General features: G+C 37.6%; 1 protein-coding gene across 15 annotated transcripts in view; it reads left to right on the top strand.

The window, feature by feature from the left end:
- The window catches only part of csde1 (cold shock domain containing E1, RNA-binding), an 87,961-nt gene that overhangs the window by 57,850 nt on the left and 14,486 nt on the right, over window positions 1-15,625 (top strand). For 10 of the 15 annotated variants that reach the window (XM_048611872.1, XM_048611866.1, XM_048611870.1 and 7 more), the window contains 3 exons: window positions 5,105-5,212; window positions 7,113-7,288; window positions 10,541-10,653. In XM_048611872.1, the coding sequence (XP_048467829.1) occupies window positions 5,105-5,212; window positions 7,113-7,288; window positions 10,541-10,653 (397 nt within the window). Of the gene's footprint in view, window positions 1-4,439; window positions 4,461-5,104; window positions 5,213-7,112; window positions 7,289-10,540; window positions 10,654-15,625 lie in introns of all 15 variants that reach the window. The other 5 variants (XM_048611875.1, XM_048611869.1, XM_048611868.1 and 2 more) reach the window with 1 other exon arrangement.

The raw sequence follows: 15,625 nt of genomic DNA, 5'->3' as shown, positions 1-15,625 counted from the left end.
TTGAACTTTATGGTTTCTGCAATGTTTATAATCCCTGCATAGCATAAACTAACTGCACAGTGGAGCTGGAGATGTGGGTTATTTGCCTAACGCATGATTCTTAATTGTACTGAATTAAATTGAATTTCTAACTAGTCTCGATGCTTTTGGATAACACAAGGCCAAAGTTATCTCCTCTAATGTTTTAGCTGAGCCACTTAAGATTTTATGCCATTTACTGCCTTCTGGAATAACTTCAGTGTCTGGGATAGCTTGTCAACTTATTCTGAAGCTACTTGCTGATTGGTCCTGTTGGTTGGCAGTTTGAGGCTTTTGTTGGCTTTTCACAGATGAAGTAGTTGAAATTAAAATGGAGGAAGTAATCCAGCATAACAAAGGTCAATTGACTTGTGATTGTGCCATACCAGTATGCATTCTAACTGGCTACTTATGTAATCAATGTATTTAAAGGTTCCAATTCTAGGAATTTTCCTGCCATTGGACAAGTAAATGGAGATTTTAAATTTTTGGTTGGTTGGATTTGATCCCAGTATTAACTATGCTCGTGTCGTTGTAGTACTAGGTTGGAAATAAGTGATTCTGCATAAACAGTGGATAGATTTAATAAAACTGAGTGCTGAGCAGCCGATTTTCTCCAGTTATCCGCTGCATACTTTGTGGATCGTGGAGTTGGTGAAATGGCTTTGTGTTTAACAAATGTACTTTCTTTTGAGGCAAAGAAAAAGTACTGTCTTTTTAGAAGTAAAATATTTAGGATTTAGGTACTTAGTTTTGACTTGAGTTATTTAGATATGCAACTTGAAGTGCCGCAGATTTTCTGATTTGTTGATGTCTGGTGTTTATAGGCTGTGGCTGTTGAAGAAAATCTGAGCTTTCTGTTGACATTTTGTTATTTAACACTTACGTGTGATCAAACAATTTATACTTTTTAAAAATCACTCCTATGAGCTTCAAATTACTGTGATTGCATCTTTTTTCGGCTGTTTCATGTTTGTTGAATCATGGCTCGTATTTGCTTTCACTAATTAGGTTTAGCAGTAAAGTTACTAATGTTTAGGTGGTTAAGACTTTACACTGCAAGATCCATCTTGTAATTAGAGTAAAATCTTCAGAAATAGTAGGACATAGTCTGAATCATTGCTATCATGTACATTTTCATATTATTGGAAATGTTGAAATACATTTCATTCAGGGCTGTAGTGTTTTCTCAGCATGCCAGTAGCAGATGTGAGTGCTAAGAGTTGTATTGCATTCAATGTTTTAATGTATCCTATTTTCTTTTGTGGCACAGTGCATGTTGCAGTATTTTGAAGTCCTGATCAGAAGCATGTGCATGCACAACTGACATTTGAGTTTAACAAACAGACCCAAGAGTCATTGTCTTCAGATTAAAGAAAGATGAATCAATTATAAAATGATAAAAACATTACAGATTTCCAGTGATCAATAACATTAACATTAAAAGACAATGAGTGTAGAAGAACTAGTTGAAGCACCAGAGATGTATTAGTTAAGAATGACCAAACTAAGCAAACCAAAATTAGAGATGGGAACACCAGTCAGCCCTTCAGCTGAGTATACCCTGCCATTCGATATTATGGCTGATTGAATACTTGCCTGTTACTTGCCCTATCCCCATAAACCCTGTATGCTACTGACGATAATGTGAGGGAAGTGAACTTTACCAAGGGAGAACTAACTTTAACTTGACTTAAAACTTAAAGCGAGAAATTAAATTAGGAGTCACACAAGGTGTATACGATTAAGTGGAAAGCATTCTAATTGATGAGACTGAGGCTATGGTCGATTTGCCATCAGGCATTTTTCTGAACAAGGCAGCCAGATGATGGAAGATCTTCAAAATATGAAAGCAGCTTACTCGTTAAGTTCCAACAGTGGGCATTGCCTATAGAGCAAAATGTTGTAGATGATGAGCAGACAAACGTGAGGAGATCCAGAAGAGCATTAAACCTGGAAAAAGTTGAAGGTTGCTAAAATTGGACCAATAACACCCAAACACAAGAAATGGGAGCAGTGGAAGACCATTTGACCCCTGACATCTATTTGTAATATTCAATAAGATCAGGGCTGATTTTGATTGACCTTAACTCCACTTCCTTGCCTGTTCCCTGTAACCCTTGTCTCCCATGTAGATCAAAGCTCCATCTAACTCTAATATATTAAAGACGCAGTCTCCACTGCTCACAAGTAGACAATGTAAATATTACTGATTATGAAAATTTGTCCTCTATCTTCAAGTAACCGTAGTCTCTTATTCTCACTTCACTGGTTAGTCTCTGGATATCAGTAGCCTAACACCAAGTCTAACAATGGGATAAACACAAAATTCACTGAAAAAATTTCCTTTCTGCATTCATGTGAACCACTTTTGCGGTATTTGCCCAACAATCTCACTCAGAAATTGGAATGAAGGAAGCTGATCACCTATGTCCAGCTACTGATCAGATGTCCTCTTGAACTAGCTAACTTATGTTCTTAGGCAAGCTTTCCTATACCCTTTGCATGCAGATGATCTATGTATTCAGCCGATGTCCAGTCTCCAGCAAATAGTCAGTTTGGCCACCTGGCAAACATCTCAAACATGTCATCTACAGTGGCTAGTTTTGATTTTAATTGCCAGCTAACACTCACTTGCCTCTTCCTGGAAAGAGGCTTTCCTCTTGCTCTTCAGGAACTTTGACCTCAGGCCAGCTTCTTCAGGCAGTGAATGTTATTTCCTTTCTTACCTAAACAATTGTTTGTTGCTTTATAATCCAAACATTGTTAATTGGAAAAAATCCACCAGCACACTTTGATTCCCTTTTTAAACAAGACATTTTAGACTAGTTACAGTGATAGTTCAGTTCATTACTGTTGAATTTAGTACTTAACCTAAATGTTCGCACACCTTCCTTCAAAATTTACACTTTAAAATCCATGAAGTTCCTAATTGAGTTCATCACTAGGTTTCATATTTTTTGTTCTCCTCATTTTGTACAGTTTAATTTTGGTAGACCTAGCAAATTTTGGATTAATATCCACAGAAGACTCCCTTTTTAAACTGACCCCTAGTTTCAGCCCTTTGCCCCACAAAGGGGCAATATTTGTCTTTGATTCAACTGTCAAGCCTCCTCCGGATCACCAGTCTCCTCTCAGCATCTTTCCTATCTAATGTTTTTTGTGGCCAAATTTGCTGATGCAATACACTGTCCTTTCATCCAAATCATTAATTTAGATTACAAGTAGTCAAGGCCTATGCCTTGTTTGTCAACCTGAAAATGACCCAACCGTCCTGTTTTCCTGTAAAGTATTCAGTCTTCCATTCATGATGTTATCTTGTTGTGGTGTGTTCTTGACTTGCGTAATGACCTTTTTTAATGGCACTTGGCAAATTTCAAAAAAGGTATTTGTTACTTCTCTTTAAGCTATCCTTTTGCTTTATTTAAAAAAAAAGTTTAAATCTTCTTGCCTGCCGTCAATCTTTGCGCCATTACATACGCTTTCTTTCAGTTTGATACCATCATTAACTTAGTCAGGATCTTGTATCATTCTCTTCTCCCAGTGTGCGTGTGTTAAGAATCATTTCCATAAATGTCTGCTACAATTTCTGTATCCATCTTCCTAGCCCTCTGCCTTTATACATTTTACCCAAGTTTAAAACTAGTTTCAGACCCACATTTCTCCCTGTCCAACGAAAGGTGAAATTCATCACTCTTACCTAGAGGATCATTCATTGATCATGTCTCCTTGCCTGTTACCAGGTCTAAAATAGCTTATTCCCTGGTAGGTTCTGCAACCTCAGTCTAAAACTCCCAAATAGACTCAATGATGAGCTCAGTATATCATTCAGTTTGATTTGTTCAATGTAATGTAAAGATTAAAGTCAATATACTGAAAATGAATACCATGGAGTTGGTGGGTGGAAACTTTTTCCAGCCTTGTCACTATATCCTGACTACTCTAATGCTGGTTGCTAAGTAAGAAAGTAAGGGATAACTGGTAGAAGTAACAAAACCTGTAACTATACAAGATTGCTAGGACCTCTGCATTTATAGGTAGCAAATAAGCTTTAAACAGCCATTTAAGAAACATTTTAAATACTGCAGTGTAGGTTTTCTGGGTGGAATAAGTATAGGCCCTTCAGCCCTTGAACCAATTCTGAGTGAGTGAACTGATCATGTGATCTTTATGTAACCTTGAAGGTAATGCCATTGCGTTGCTGTTTGACTCATGGCATTTATAGGCCATATGCTCCATCTGGTTGATTTTTCTTATTCACTTCTGGGATGTGGGTAATGGCACAGCTAGTGTTGCTGGAGATTGATTTGAAGGGAGTTCCACAGTGCTATTTCGATGGAGTGGTCCAGGATCTTGAGACTAAAGTCAGGATGTTTTTGTGAGCTGGTGTTTTTATTCCCTTTTCTGTCCTTGTTTTCTAGGTTATAGAGCATGCGGATTTGGTAAGAAGCAGTGTTCTTTGATTAAAATGCACTACAGTACACAATGCAATTAGCACTGGAGGGAGTGAATGTTTAAGGTGGCTGTTGGGCTACTGGTCAAGCAGGCTGCTTGTTCCCTGGATGGTATTGAGCTTTGATCTTGGGAGCAATTGAAGAATATTCTTTTGCAATTTTGACTTGTGGGTGATGGGAATACACTCTAAGGAGTCGGCATGAGTTGCTGCTTGTAACCATAGTATGTATGCTGCTGATCCAATTAAGTTTCTGGCCAAAAGCAACTTCTGTTCTTTGCTCCCTCTTTATTCAGCTTTCCCTTCAACGCTTCTATGCTTTTTATCTTTTTTAAAACTGGTAAACGATATGTACAAAAAATATATTTCACCTCAGACTATATTAAATATTTAGTACTATTTTGGGGAATGGTTCACTTTTTTCAAAAATGACTTCATTGAATTTAATTGAAATATAAAGTTAACTTTGATCTCATGCATTGGATTTTGTCATACATCATACTTGAACTTAGTTGGCTCCTTCAGGGACCAAAGCATCCCCTAAAAAATTATTTTTGTAAATGTGGTCTGGTTAATATGCAAGGGGAGTGGCTTCAACAGTTGCTTAACTTGATTTGTTCTGTTGCTGTTTAGGATGCAGAAGAAGGAATCATTGCATATGAGGAAGCTGGGATAAGAATGACTGTACCATATCATATAAAAGACCTGGAAGGGGGTGCAATTCCACAGCTTGGTGATAAGGTATATGAAGCTCTGAGTTACTAGTACAAGTTTTTGATAATTTAAAATGACCACTTCTAAAAGGTAACCAGTACAAAATGTAATGGTGATTCATAATTTGGATTTCTGTTGTGATGAGTTAATGTCTTTGAAGCCATTTGATTATGGAATATGTATGCTGAACCTTACACTTACCACAAGGGTAACAACTTTCAACTCTTGTATGTATATTTTGGTTTCTTCTGTTTCCTTTCAACTGTTTTCCTCTGGAATTGCATGAGGAAAATTTGAGACTGTGTTTAGCTCAATGTATGAAGGCTGACACAACTATACCAAGTCAGTGACTGTGATCAGGGAAAGTGGGAGAGGGAAAAGTGCAAACTAAAGGGACTTGGGAATTGCTAGATGGAGGGAACCAATCCGTATAGTTGCCTTCTGTTGTCGTCACTATTGTGTGATGCAACAAGTAATGTGCTTACTAATTAATCAAATTATACAGTAGATCTTGTTTTTCAGTGTTCCAGGGATAAATATGCCCCATAATCTTGCTAAAACTCCTGTCCTTTTGCAGTGGATTTCATAATCCTCTATTTGCAAAGCAGTGAAGTAAACTGGAAGTATATTCCTGTTATAATGTAGGGAACATGCCAGGAAATTGCACATGCTCCTACGATCAGGTGTCGGTTATGTCAGATGACGCACTTTGCAATGTCATCCTCTTGCTGCTCGGATGCACCACATCCTCTTTAAAATTGAGAAGCAGGTAGAGAGCCACCGTGTGGCCATTATATGAAATTCTGAAGAATTTAACAATGTTACTAATCAAATTCTGATTTTGTTTTTAAAATCAATGCTGCATGATGGATTTCAGCAGTATTTACAAATGCAACGTACTGCAAACCATATACCAATGAGAATCCATATTCACAAGACTGCGAAGTAAATTTTGAAATGCATTGTCTTGTGATGCTAGAGACTCATCTGTTTAAATGTCTTAGCTTCCAACCATATTACAAGACCTACTATTTTGTCTATCTTGATCACAGCTCATTCTTGGGTGGAGGGGTACTGAAAAAAAAATAAAATTTGTCTGCTTCATTATATTGGATTGAAAAGCTTCATCCTTGGTTTTTTTGCCTGATCTTAGTTCTGTTATATCCAACAGAACTAATAACCAGTATGGACGTCTGCCAGTTTTGCTTTTCTGGTGAATTATTGTGTAATCCAATTGTAAAGCAGTTTCAGGGGTTCACTATACATTGAACTCAAACCTGCATTGTATTCCCAGTATTTTTAAAAAATGCTGAGCACTAATTGAGGAATTATGTCTCTTCAACATTTGAATGAAAAAAGTGAAGAAAATATGGGCACAGTTTATTCCCTGCAAGTAAGAGCAGGCAAACCATAAACAGTCAGTGGTATTAATGAAAAGTCGTACAAGAGTAGAAAGCTGTAAGGCAGTAGTTAGAAAATGGTACTGTTTTAGGTGTCCAATTATAAAATGACTTCATAGAATAAAACATGACTTCACAAACTTGATTCACTCCTTTGCATTGCAGTGGTTGTCAAAGCCTTAACCCAAAAAAGTGCACAAGTAAAACTTACTCCTAAAGACGTTTTAAGTAATGATGTTTGTTTGTTTTTATAACCAAGTCTGCCTATGTCTGGCAGTTCAGAAACTGGTTAGGGTCACTTCCTGGAGTTGTAGTGATCTTCATAAGCACTGGATATAATGCATCTGAAGCTTCAACTACGAATTTCCTTTTTTAATTACCGAAGCTTTTCAGAATACTTGATAGAGAATCACAAGTATGATTTCCACTGGCACGTGCTTCCTGTTTTTTTTATGGTTTCATCCATGGAAATAATTAGACTAAAAATTTCTTACTTCAGACTTTTTTGTATCTACTGTTTCATGTAGATTGAATTTAGTATCTGTGAAGTTAAAAGAACTGGTCTGCAGAGTGCAGTGTCAATCAAAATTATAAATCGTAACCCCAATGCCAAGCGACTTGTAGGATATGTAGCTGCTTTGAAGGATAACTTTGGTTTCATTGAAACTTCTCAACATGATCAAGAAATCTTCTTTCACTACAGGTGAGCCACATATTCGATTCCTACATTGTATTAATGAAATAATGTGAATGTAGTTACTTGGTGAAATACATACCAATGAGTGTGAAAGTCAAATCATGGCTCATTATTTGCTCGTTTTGTGTTGATTTCCTAAGTTTTGAGTATCTGGATTACATTGGCATTTACTTTTTACTTTGTGTAGAATTTCTAATGCTGCATTCTTCTACATTTTTTGTCCTTGAAGACTTTCAAATCTTAAGTTCCATGGTTACACAATCTCTCTCTAAATAAGAATTTAAGCTGTCAAAATTTATTACTCGATAGACTTGGGTTATGTAAAAGAGTTAAATGGCAATTATTACTATGCGGGCTTGTGGCCATTTTCTTTGTGTTCCTAAAATCCATCAGCCATTAGCTTAAGTACTTTCGTGTTCAACATGGTTGGAAAAAGTGAACTCTAGCAACACTAACACCCAGTGATTGTAATGAGAGATTCAGTATGGAACCAGTAATTTAATGTTTGGGTCAGATGTCAGTAAAATATTTGAAATAGTGTAACTTGTTTATTTTTCAAGTATTTGCCATCTGAAGAATGTTAAACATAAAAGGCTTCTTTTCCAGCTGATACTGGAGTTATAATTGTGAATTTTTTCTTGCTGTGCCAGCAGAAACGAGTAGAGTTGTGCATAAAACGTCCTGATTTCATGACTGCCCTCGTGAATGACATTTCCAAGCAATTGCCATTTTCATGTGCATTGTCTTCGGCAAATTGGCTTAATGAAATTAACTGTTCTTGCTCCTTTCCATCCCCACTTATATAATAACTTGGCCCAAAAATCATCATGACTATTATGGAGTGATGGAAATGGGAAGTGTGGAAGGTAGACTTGTGGCTCAGGTTACAATCGGAGTCCAATTCCTTTCAAGACTTTGCCTGTCTATGCTCTTTATCTTCATAACCTTTTCCTTTTTTTGTTTTTGTAATTTTCAGACAGTTCATGGTTGATTTAGAGCAGACTGCTGATGGTACTGTTATTAGGGAATTGCACCTTAGCTGCAGCAACATTTCCCTCTGTATTTACAGTTGCACTACAGTGGACAAATATAACTCAGTATGTTCAAAGCTATCTATCACAAATGTTTTTGAATAATAAAACCTCATTCTATTTTCATCTGGTTTTGTTTAGATTTCCAAAATTACTCTAGGCTGTACCTTTCTGAAATGCTGTATGCATAATTGTATCTATTGTAAATCAAACATTTGCAAGAAGTAGTTGATCTAATTTGAGGTGTTTGCAGTCTGGTTTACAGAAATATTTTTTAAAGGAAACTACATGAAGGTTAAAACAGTTCAGATATTCTCTCAATTTGAAACTTTTTTGAATTATTTGTTTACAATCAACTGGGGAAGATGTCATAATGCTGATGTCACTGGACTAGTAATCTAGAGTCCCTGGCTAATGCTTTGGAGATGCATGCTCAAATCCAACTTCAACTGGTGGAATTTAAAATTACTAAAAAATGTGGAATTAACATCTAATCTCAGTATTGTGACCAGTTATTGTAAATATCCACCAGGTTCACTAATTTTCTTAAGGAAATTACCAACTTTACTTAGTCTACAATGTTGCTGACTCCAGATCCACAAATGCTTGTCTTGCCAGCAATTCCTGCATTCTGCTAATGATTAAAAATACATGTATACATTTGCAGTACCTAGAAATAGAAATCTTGGTCAAACCAAGATTTTTTTAATGATGTAAGGGACTTATTTAATGTGGCATTCAGTTCTATCCATTTGGTACTAAAATGGGATGCTTGGTTGATTTCTTTTAATGTAAGGTGTGTCAAAGTTGAGTCTGTTTGTGTATTAAAACCTGGTAATTTGGAATGTGGGAACAATGTACTGTGTTACTACAGTTCACACCATGGAATCTTATAGATCATAACCAGTGTAAGAACTGGAGGTGCTAAACTCATTTCTGTGCCTCAGAGTCAGGGTCATACAGCATGGAAACATTCTTCATTCCCACTATATTCCCAGACTAAATTAGTCCTACAGGCCCTTTATCGCTCCAGATCTTTCCTGTTCAGTACTTATCCAAATATCTCTAAATGTGTGTAAATATACATGCATCCACCACTTCCCCAACAGTTCATTTAACACGCAACCCGCCCTCCTTTTTTGTCTTTAAAAAAAAAAGTTGCCCCTTTGTCCTTTTTTAAAATATTTCTTCTCTCTGTCTGTCTTTTAAAAATTCCCCCTTGTTTTGAACTCTTTTTCGCTCGCTCTCTCGCTCTCCCGCTCTCCCGCTCTCCCTTTCTCCTCCCCCCCCCCCCCTCCCCCCCCCCCCCCCCCCCCCCCGGCCAGAGAAAAGACCTCTCCTATTCACCTTATCTGTGCCCCTGGTGATTTTATAAACTTCTACAAGGTCATCCCTCAACCTTCTGTGCTCCAGTAGAGAAATGTCCCAGCCTAGTTTTATAAATCAAACAATCCATTCCCAACAACTTAAGAGGTGGTCTGGAGTGGACTTGTCCACCAGCTTGCTCTCCCTTTTGAATGATGCCTAAATGTTTGGCATTGTATTGAAGGCAGTGGTGAATTTCAGAGTAGATCAAGTAAGACCGTTGTGGCAGGTTGTAGGAGGTGCTGGTATGTTGAAGAAAAGGTAATCGTAATGAAGGACAGTGTTCATGCTCTGAAATTGTTGAGCAAAATGTTTAAGTTATCAAAGATGTAAAGTGTCTAACTGGCAAATGAGGTGTTCTTCCAGCCTGCATTGGGCTTTGCAGGAGCACTGCAGTAGGCCCAAGACAGATGTCAACATGAGCGCGTTCTCTCTGTACTTTTGAAATCGAGCAATGTTCGATAAGTTATTGGAGGCCCCAGTTTTGTGAAGAGGAAGAGAGATGAGACCCATGAAATAAGAAATTGGTATTGGTGTAAAATACTTGGTTCTTTGCAATTAAGCAATAATATTTGAGAACAAGTGACAGCTTGAAGGAAGTTTGCCACATCAAGTAAGTGCAACTGTTTCTTCCCAAAATAAACATATGACTTTTTTTTTGCCAGTGTAGTGGCTGCCCATTTAAACATACATGCTTGTGTGGGACTGAAGTGTTATAAATCAGCATACTACACTTTTATGTTCCAGTATTTGAATCACTTCTGAAATATTGGTCTTGAGACAAATTAGATGTGAAGACTGTGTATTCAGTTCAACCTTTTTTCAGCTTGTTAAATTTCACCAGGTAATGTTTTGTCCCCAGTGAGTTCTCAGGCGACGTTGATGAGCTGGATGTCGGAGATGTTGTGGAATACAGTTTGTCAAAGGGCAAAGGGAACAAAGTGAGTGCTGAGAAAGTTGCCAAGATTACAACAGGTAAGAACCAGGTGAATGTTGTGGATTATTTAGCAAGGCTCTTGTGTGGTAGAAAACTTGAAGCTAAATTCTTCAGCTTTGTCGCAACAGGGCTAGTGCGTTGTAACAGCCAACCAAAAATACTACAAATAATGCAGGCAAGGATAGACTGGTTTAACCTTATGGTGAATTAAAACCTTAGCTGTCCTTTTTTGAGGGGTTATGATATTGATACTTGCAGTGTCCTGTTCTCTTCCCCCCCCCCCCCCCACCCCTTTTTACAATCCCATAAATGCTAATTTTACCAGAATATCTTGGAAACTAAGTAACTAGCTACAAGTATATATGAGGAGCATTATACAAGTGAAATAAGTTACATAGTAAATGACTGCCATACGTAACATTGAACAAATGCAAATAGATTTAAGGGATCTGTAGAGGCTACCCTTGTGTAACTGATCCAGTATATATTTATTAGGATTTCTATATTGAAATTGAGCTGGATTCTCAATTTTTTGCTTCTATTTGCATTATTCTTCAGTTTGGTAGTTACTTCAAATTTTACTGTGCTTATTATACAGCTTGATTCAAATTCAAATGCCATGGTTATTTGAATTTGAATCATCTTTATGTTCACTTGCTCCGTGCAAGTAATGATTTTGGACATATCAAGTTCTTCAGCTGAAATTTCTATTTTTTTTTAAAACACTACTCAAACCAGGTAAAACCAGTTAAGAGCTCAACAGTTACCAAATGCAGTTCCTAAATAGCAGGACATTCCTACCTTTTTCTATATTTTGTGTTTAATTCAGTAACTAATACATTGATCAGTTGAAATTTTTAATATTGCAAATTATAGCCTTGAAATTTGGGGTCCTTTTGTTTTGCAAAATGTCACTTTATTTGACAGAAATGACGTTACGTGAGTGCATCACAAGATGAGAAGAAATGATCTAGCATCTTGAAATCTTGCCACCTTTTTTATAGTGATGTGGTTTAGTAATTCTGCATTCTCTCTTATGGGTCCCATTTGTAAAATGATAAATTTGAGGAGTTGAATCATCTAGCAGGCTGAAATCAATCCTCAAGTCTGTCGTGATTTGGCACGTAAGATCTCTAAGCATCCCTAGAAGAGAGGTGCAAATAGTTGTGATCCAGTATTGTTAGAAACCCAAATGATGCTATGATCTAGTTTGGGGCAAGTAACTCATCTTGATTATCGTAAATTAAGTGAGAATCCATATACTTGATAAGAGAACTAAAACCACAAGAATGCAGTTTCAGTCAAAGAAACAAAATAAACTTGTCTGTTAATTTGGAATGCAGGTAAAAAGTTATCTGACACACGTTCATTGATCTGACAGAACTTATCAAATGGCAGGCAGTCAGGTCAGATTCCACCAGTTTCTCAGCAGACCACTAAATGATAGTGACCAGATCACCAAATATCATTGAAACTTTCTAGTCTTTATAAAGGATTCCAAACTGTCTCTTTCAAAGATCCAGCTTCGAACTCCCCCAGCCACTCTCACAGGCTGTCTCAGTGATTGGTAGTTCAGTTTATTTCCATGAGATTGTTCCACTAGATTTCTGAGGCTGCATTGCACCTACACTCTGGCACGATTCAAGCTGTCTTGCAGGTACCTAGCTGTCTGTGCTGATGAGTTTCTCTGAGCTCCAACACAGCCCAGCTGCAAAAACTGAATACTGTTTTGGGTGTTCCTTCAACCCTCTCCCACTCTCTGAGCTACCAAAATGCTGAGACTTGAATCTTCCAGAGCCTACCGCAATGCTTCAGCTATTCAGAGCCATCACCTTTCACAGCTCCTCACTGGTGCGTACCTAGCAACATCCTGTCACCTTCTTAATTCATCAGGGCATCCTTGAGCCTAACTTCCAGGCAGGCAAGACCAGCCGCTGTGTGGAGCCTGTTCTCCTTGTTTATAAACTCGCTTATAAACCCCAGTTCAGACCTTGTGATAGAAGGATAATAACAAATGAAGCAGCTGAAGGTGGGTTTTCTAGGCCTGTCCATCTTGAATTACAGGTGTTCATTGCACATTTGTAACATGTCAGATAATGAAGTGTTCCATATCCAGATGTGGCAAGACAGCGACCAATAATAGGTCATGGCAAGCGATGTCTTGTGCAAGCGCACGCCTGACGAGAGATCCTGACCACTTAGTTCTAGACATTCAAACGTATTATTATCACTGAATCTCCACTGTCAGCATCCTGTAAAGGATGGTAAGATTTCAAGCTGTTAGGTCACTACTACTCATCCTGTGATGTATTCATGTCACTTCATTTTTGCCAAATAAAATTAACAATTTGTGCAAGTTGACCAGAAACTAGCCATATAAATACTACACTAGCAATCAGAGGTTGAGTCCTGCAGCAAATAACTCCAGACCTGACTCCCAAAGCTCTGCCATGATCTACAAGGCATCAGTCGAATGGGCGCAACTTCAAAACATTCTAAGTTAGACACTGTCCAGGATAAAACAGGATGCTTGATAGACACTACATCCACAAACATTTAACTCCCTCCATCACCAGTGTTCGTAGAAGCAGCATGTACCAGCTACAAAAATTCACCAAGGCATCTTAGACAGCGCCTTGTGAACTCAACCATAAGCGTAGCAGATACAAGGGAACACTGCCCACTGCAAGTTCCCCTCCAAGTCACAAACCACTCTGACTCAACAGTATGTCGCAGTTCCTTCAGTATTGCTGGGGTAAAATCCTGGAACATGCTCCCTAATAGCACTGTGTGGTCTACCTACACCGAATGCATTGCTGTGGTTGAAGAATAGCTAGAGGTGGGCAATAAATGCTGGCCCAGCTAGCGGGGCACATTTTGTGAATGAATTTTAAAAAGTAAACCTCTAACAGGAACCTGAAGGTGGCAACCTTCAGTTTCACTCGCTTTTGATCAACTGCCTAGGTCCTGTCAGCTACCATTTCATGAATTCTTTTATAGTGTGGTCGCCTTTCTCAAATGCAATAGCCCTTCTCTGTAAAGTGAGCAGATCTTTCAGCTTCGAGAACCCTCAAATGGCAGGCACAGCCAGTGCCAGTGCCACTGCTACATACCTAGGACTCTGCCATACAGGAAATTGGAGTGCTTGGCAACATCACAAACTTTTGCCAGAGCCTTCCCTCAAGATAACTAACTACCTTTTCATGAGTATTAGAGAAAGTTTGGATTTGGGGTGGAAAAAATAATTGGGAAGAATCTTAGCTTTTTTTTGTGTATCGTATTAAATGAATACAAAAGCTAATGTTATAACTTCTCCAGAAGATTGCTTAAGTCAGTATTGAGTTGTCCAGTTTTGGGTATGTTGTTTGAGTATAGTTTAGAGTAATGAAGTAGCTGCCAAAGTAGAATGACATCTCAAGGGATTTTTGAGGAAAGTAACCAGGGGCTGTTTTGCTGGGTTTTTTTGAAATGAGAATAATCGAGAGAAAATTTAATAGTATTTTAAATTATTCAATTAAAGTTAATGGATAAAAGATTGGCAAAGGAGCAATAAGAGAAGCTTTGAAGATTGTTTGTTTGGACCATGTGTATCCTATCAGAAAAGGTGAAAACAGAAATGTATTAAACTGAGTGAATCGTTGCCTTTTATAACCCATATATTCAGGAAGAACAGAGAATGTGTACATAGTAGCTCTGAGATGAGCAGTTTTGTCTATCTTGTAAAATAGTTTGTGGTGGCTGGCTAGTGATTCTTGTGGAAAAACTGTTTTTGAAGGTAGTGAAACCTCATTAAAATCACTAGACTTTCGAGGATACTTCCAGATTTCATTTTTTAAATTTTTATTGCATTTTTTAAAATTTGGGTAGAATCACTAAGAATTTCCTTTCTTGTAAACACGTAACAGTTATTTACAAAGCTTTGACTAGAGATTCCTTTTTGTTTTGTGATGAGCTCAGTGTACTAGTGTTCTATTCATGGGCACATTCTGTTAAGTTGAACTGTAGTATGATCTCTTCTTGATTTTCAATCAGATCTCACTTGAGCTATTTTAAATATCAATTTTAGCAGTCCACTTCCAGTGTCTAATTACAAATGCTGTAAAACTGTTTTACTGTTGAAGTGACTTAATGTTTCCATGACTATATAGTAAGGCCAATCAGGACTGAATGTTTCATTCCAAATTTATAATGGTTTTATGGGTTCTGTGTTTGCCCTGGATTTTGTCCTTTTCACCAATGGCTTTTGATACCAAAAATGAAAATCCTGTTCTCGAATCAAGTAATTTTGAAGATTTTTTTGTACAAAAACTGGCTCCGATGTAATGTCTTTATTCAGCTGAACTCTTTAACACTCAAGACTTCAAATGAATATTATGATCCTGGTTGTTTTCATTAGACAAGTCTGATACCAGACTGAAATCTGTCTTGGTAGATCAGCATTATTGAAGTGGTTCTTTAACACCTGAAGTTTGACTTTTACTATTGATTTTAATTTTCTGTTGAGAATTTGGTAGCCGCTTCCTAGGTTAGTCACAGGTCAGACTTTCTCGGCTTCAAAAAAAATCTTACAGGATTCTAAGTGAAAACATTTTTTGGTCTGGAGCATTGAACTAAATTGTTTGTGCTGAGGTAACCTAGTTCCTAACTTTTGTAAACTCTCCCTTTTTCAAGAAACTGTTCACATATCTATTAAGACCTCTGAACTGACAAAAGCTTTCCAAACACGCTTTCCTCAAAAAAAAACAAAAATCCTGGTTCTTCTAAACAGAAAGCAAGCTGTTGCTTTGATTTTTTTTAAAACTCTGATATAACTCTCCCAATGCCAGGGGAAAAACCCATTGCCCCAGGATTCACTCACATTCTGGTTTTTATAAAATATCACATGGCTCCAGAAAGGTAGACGAACTATTAAACCCCCTTCATACACCGACCCAACTGTCATGCCACTAGTTCAAAATCCAAAATCTGAAATCAACTTCTATTCATGGGATATGGGTGTCACGGCTACGC

Source organism: Rhincodon typus, chromosome 25 (genome assembly GCF_021869965.1).
Source record: "Rhincodon typus isolate 14 chromosome 25, sRhiTyp1.1, whole genome shotgun sequence".
Taxonomy (NCBI): Eukaryota; Metazoa; Chordata; class Chondrichthyes; order Orectolobiformes; family Rhincodontidae; genus Rhincodon; species Rhincodon typus.
The sequence above is the reverse complement of the archived record's forward strand: the minus strand, read 5'-3'. Positions and strand labels throughout refer to the sequence as shown.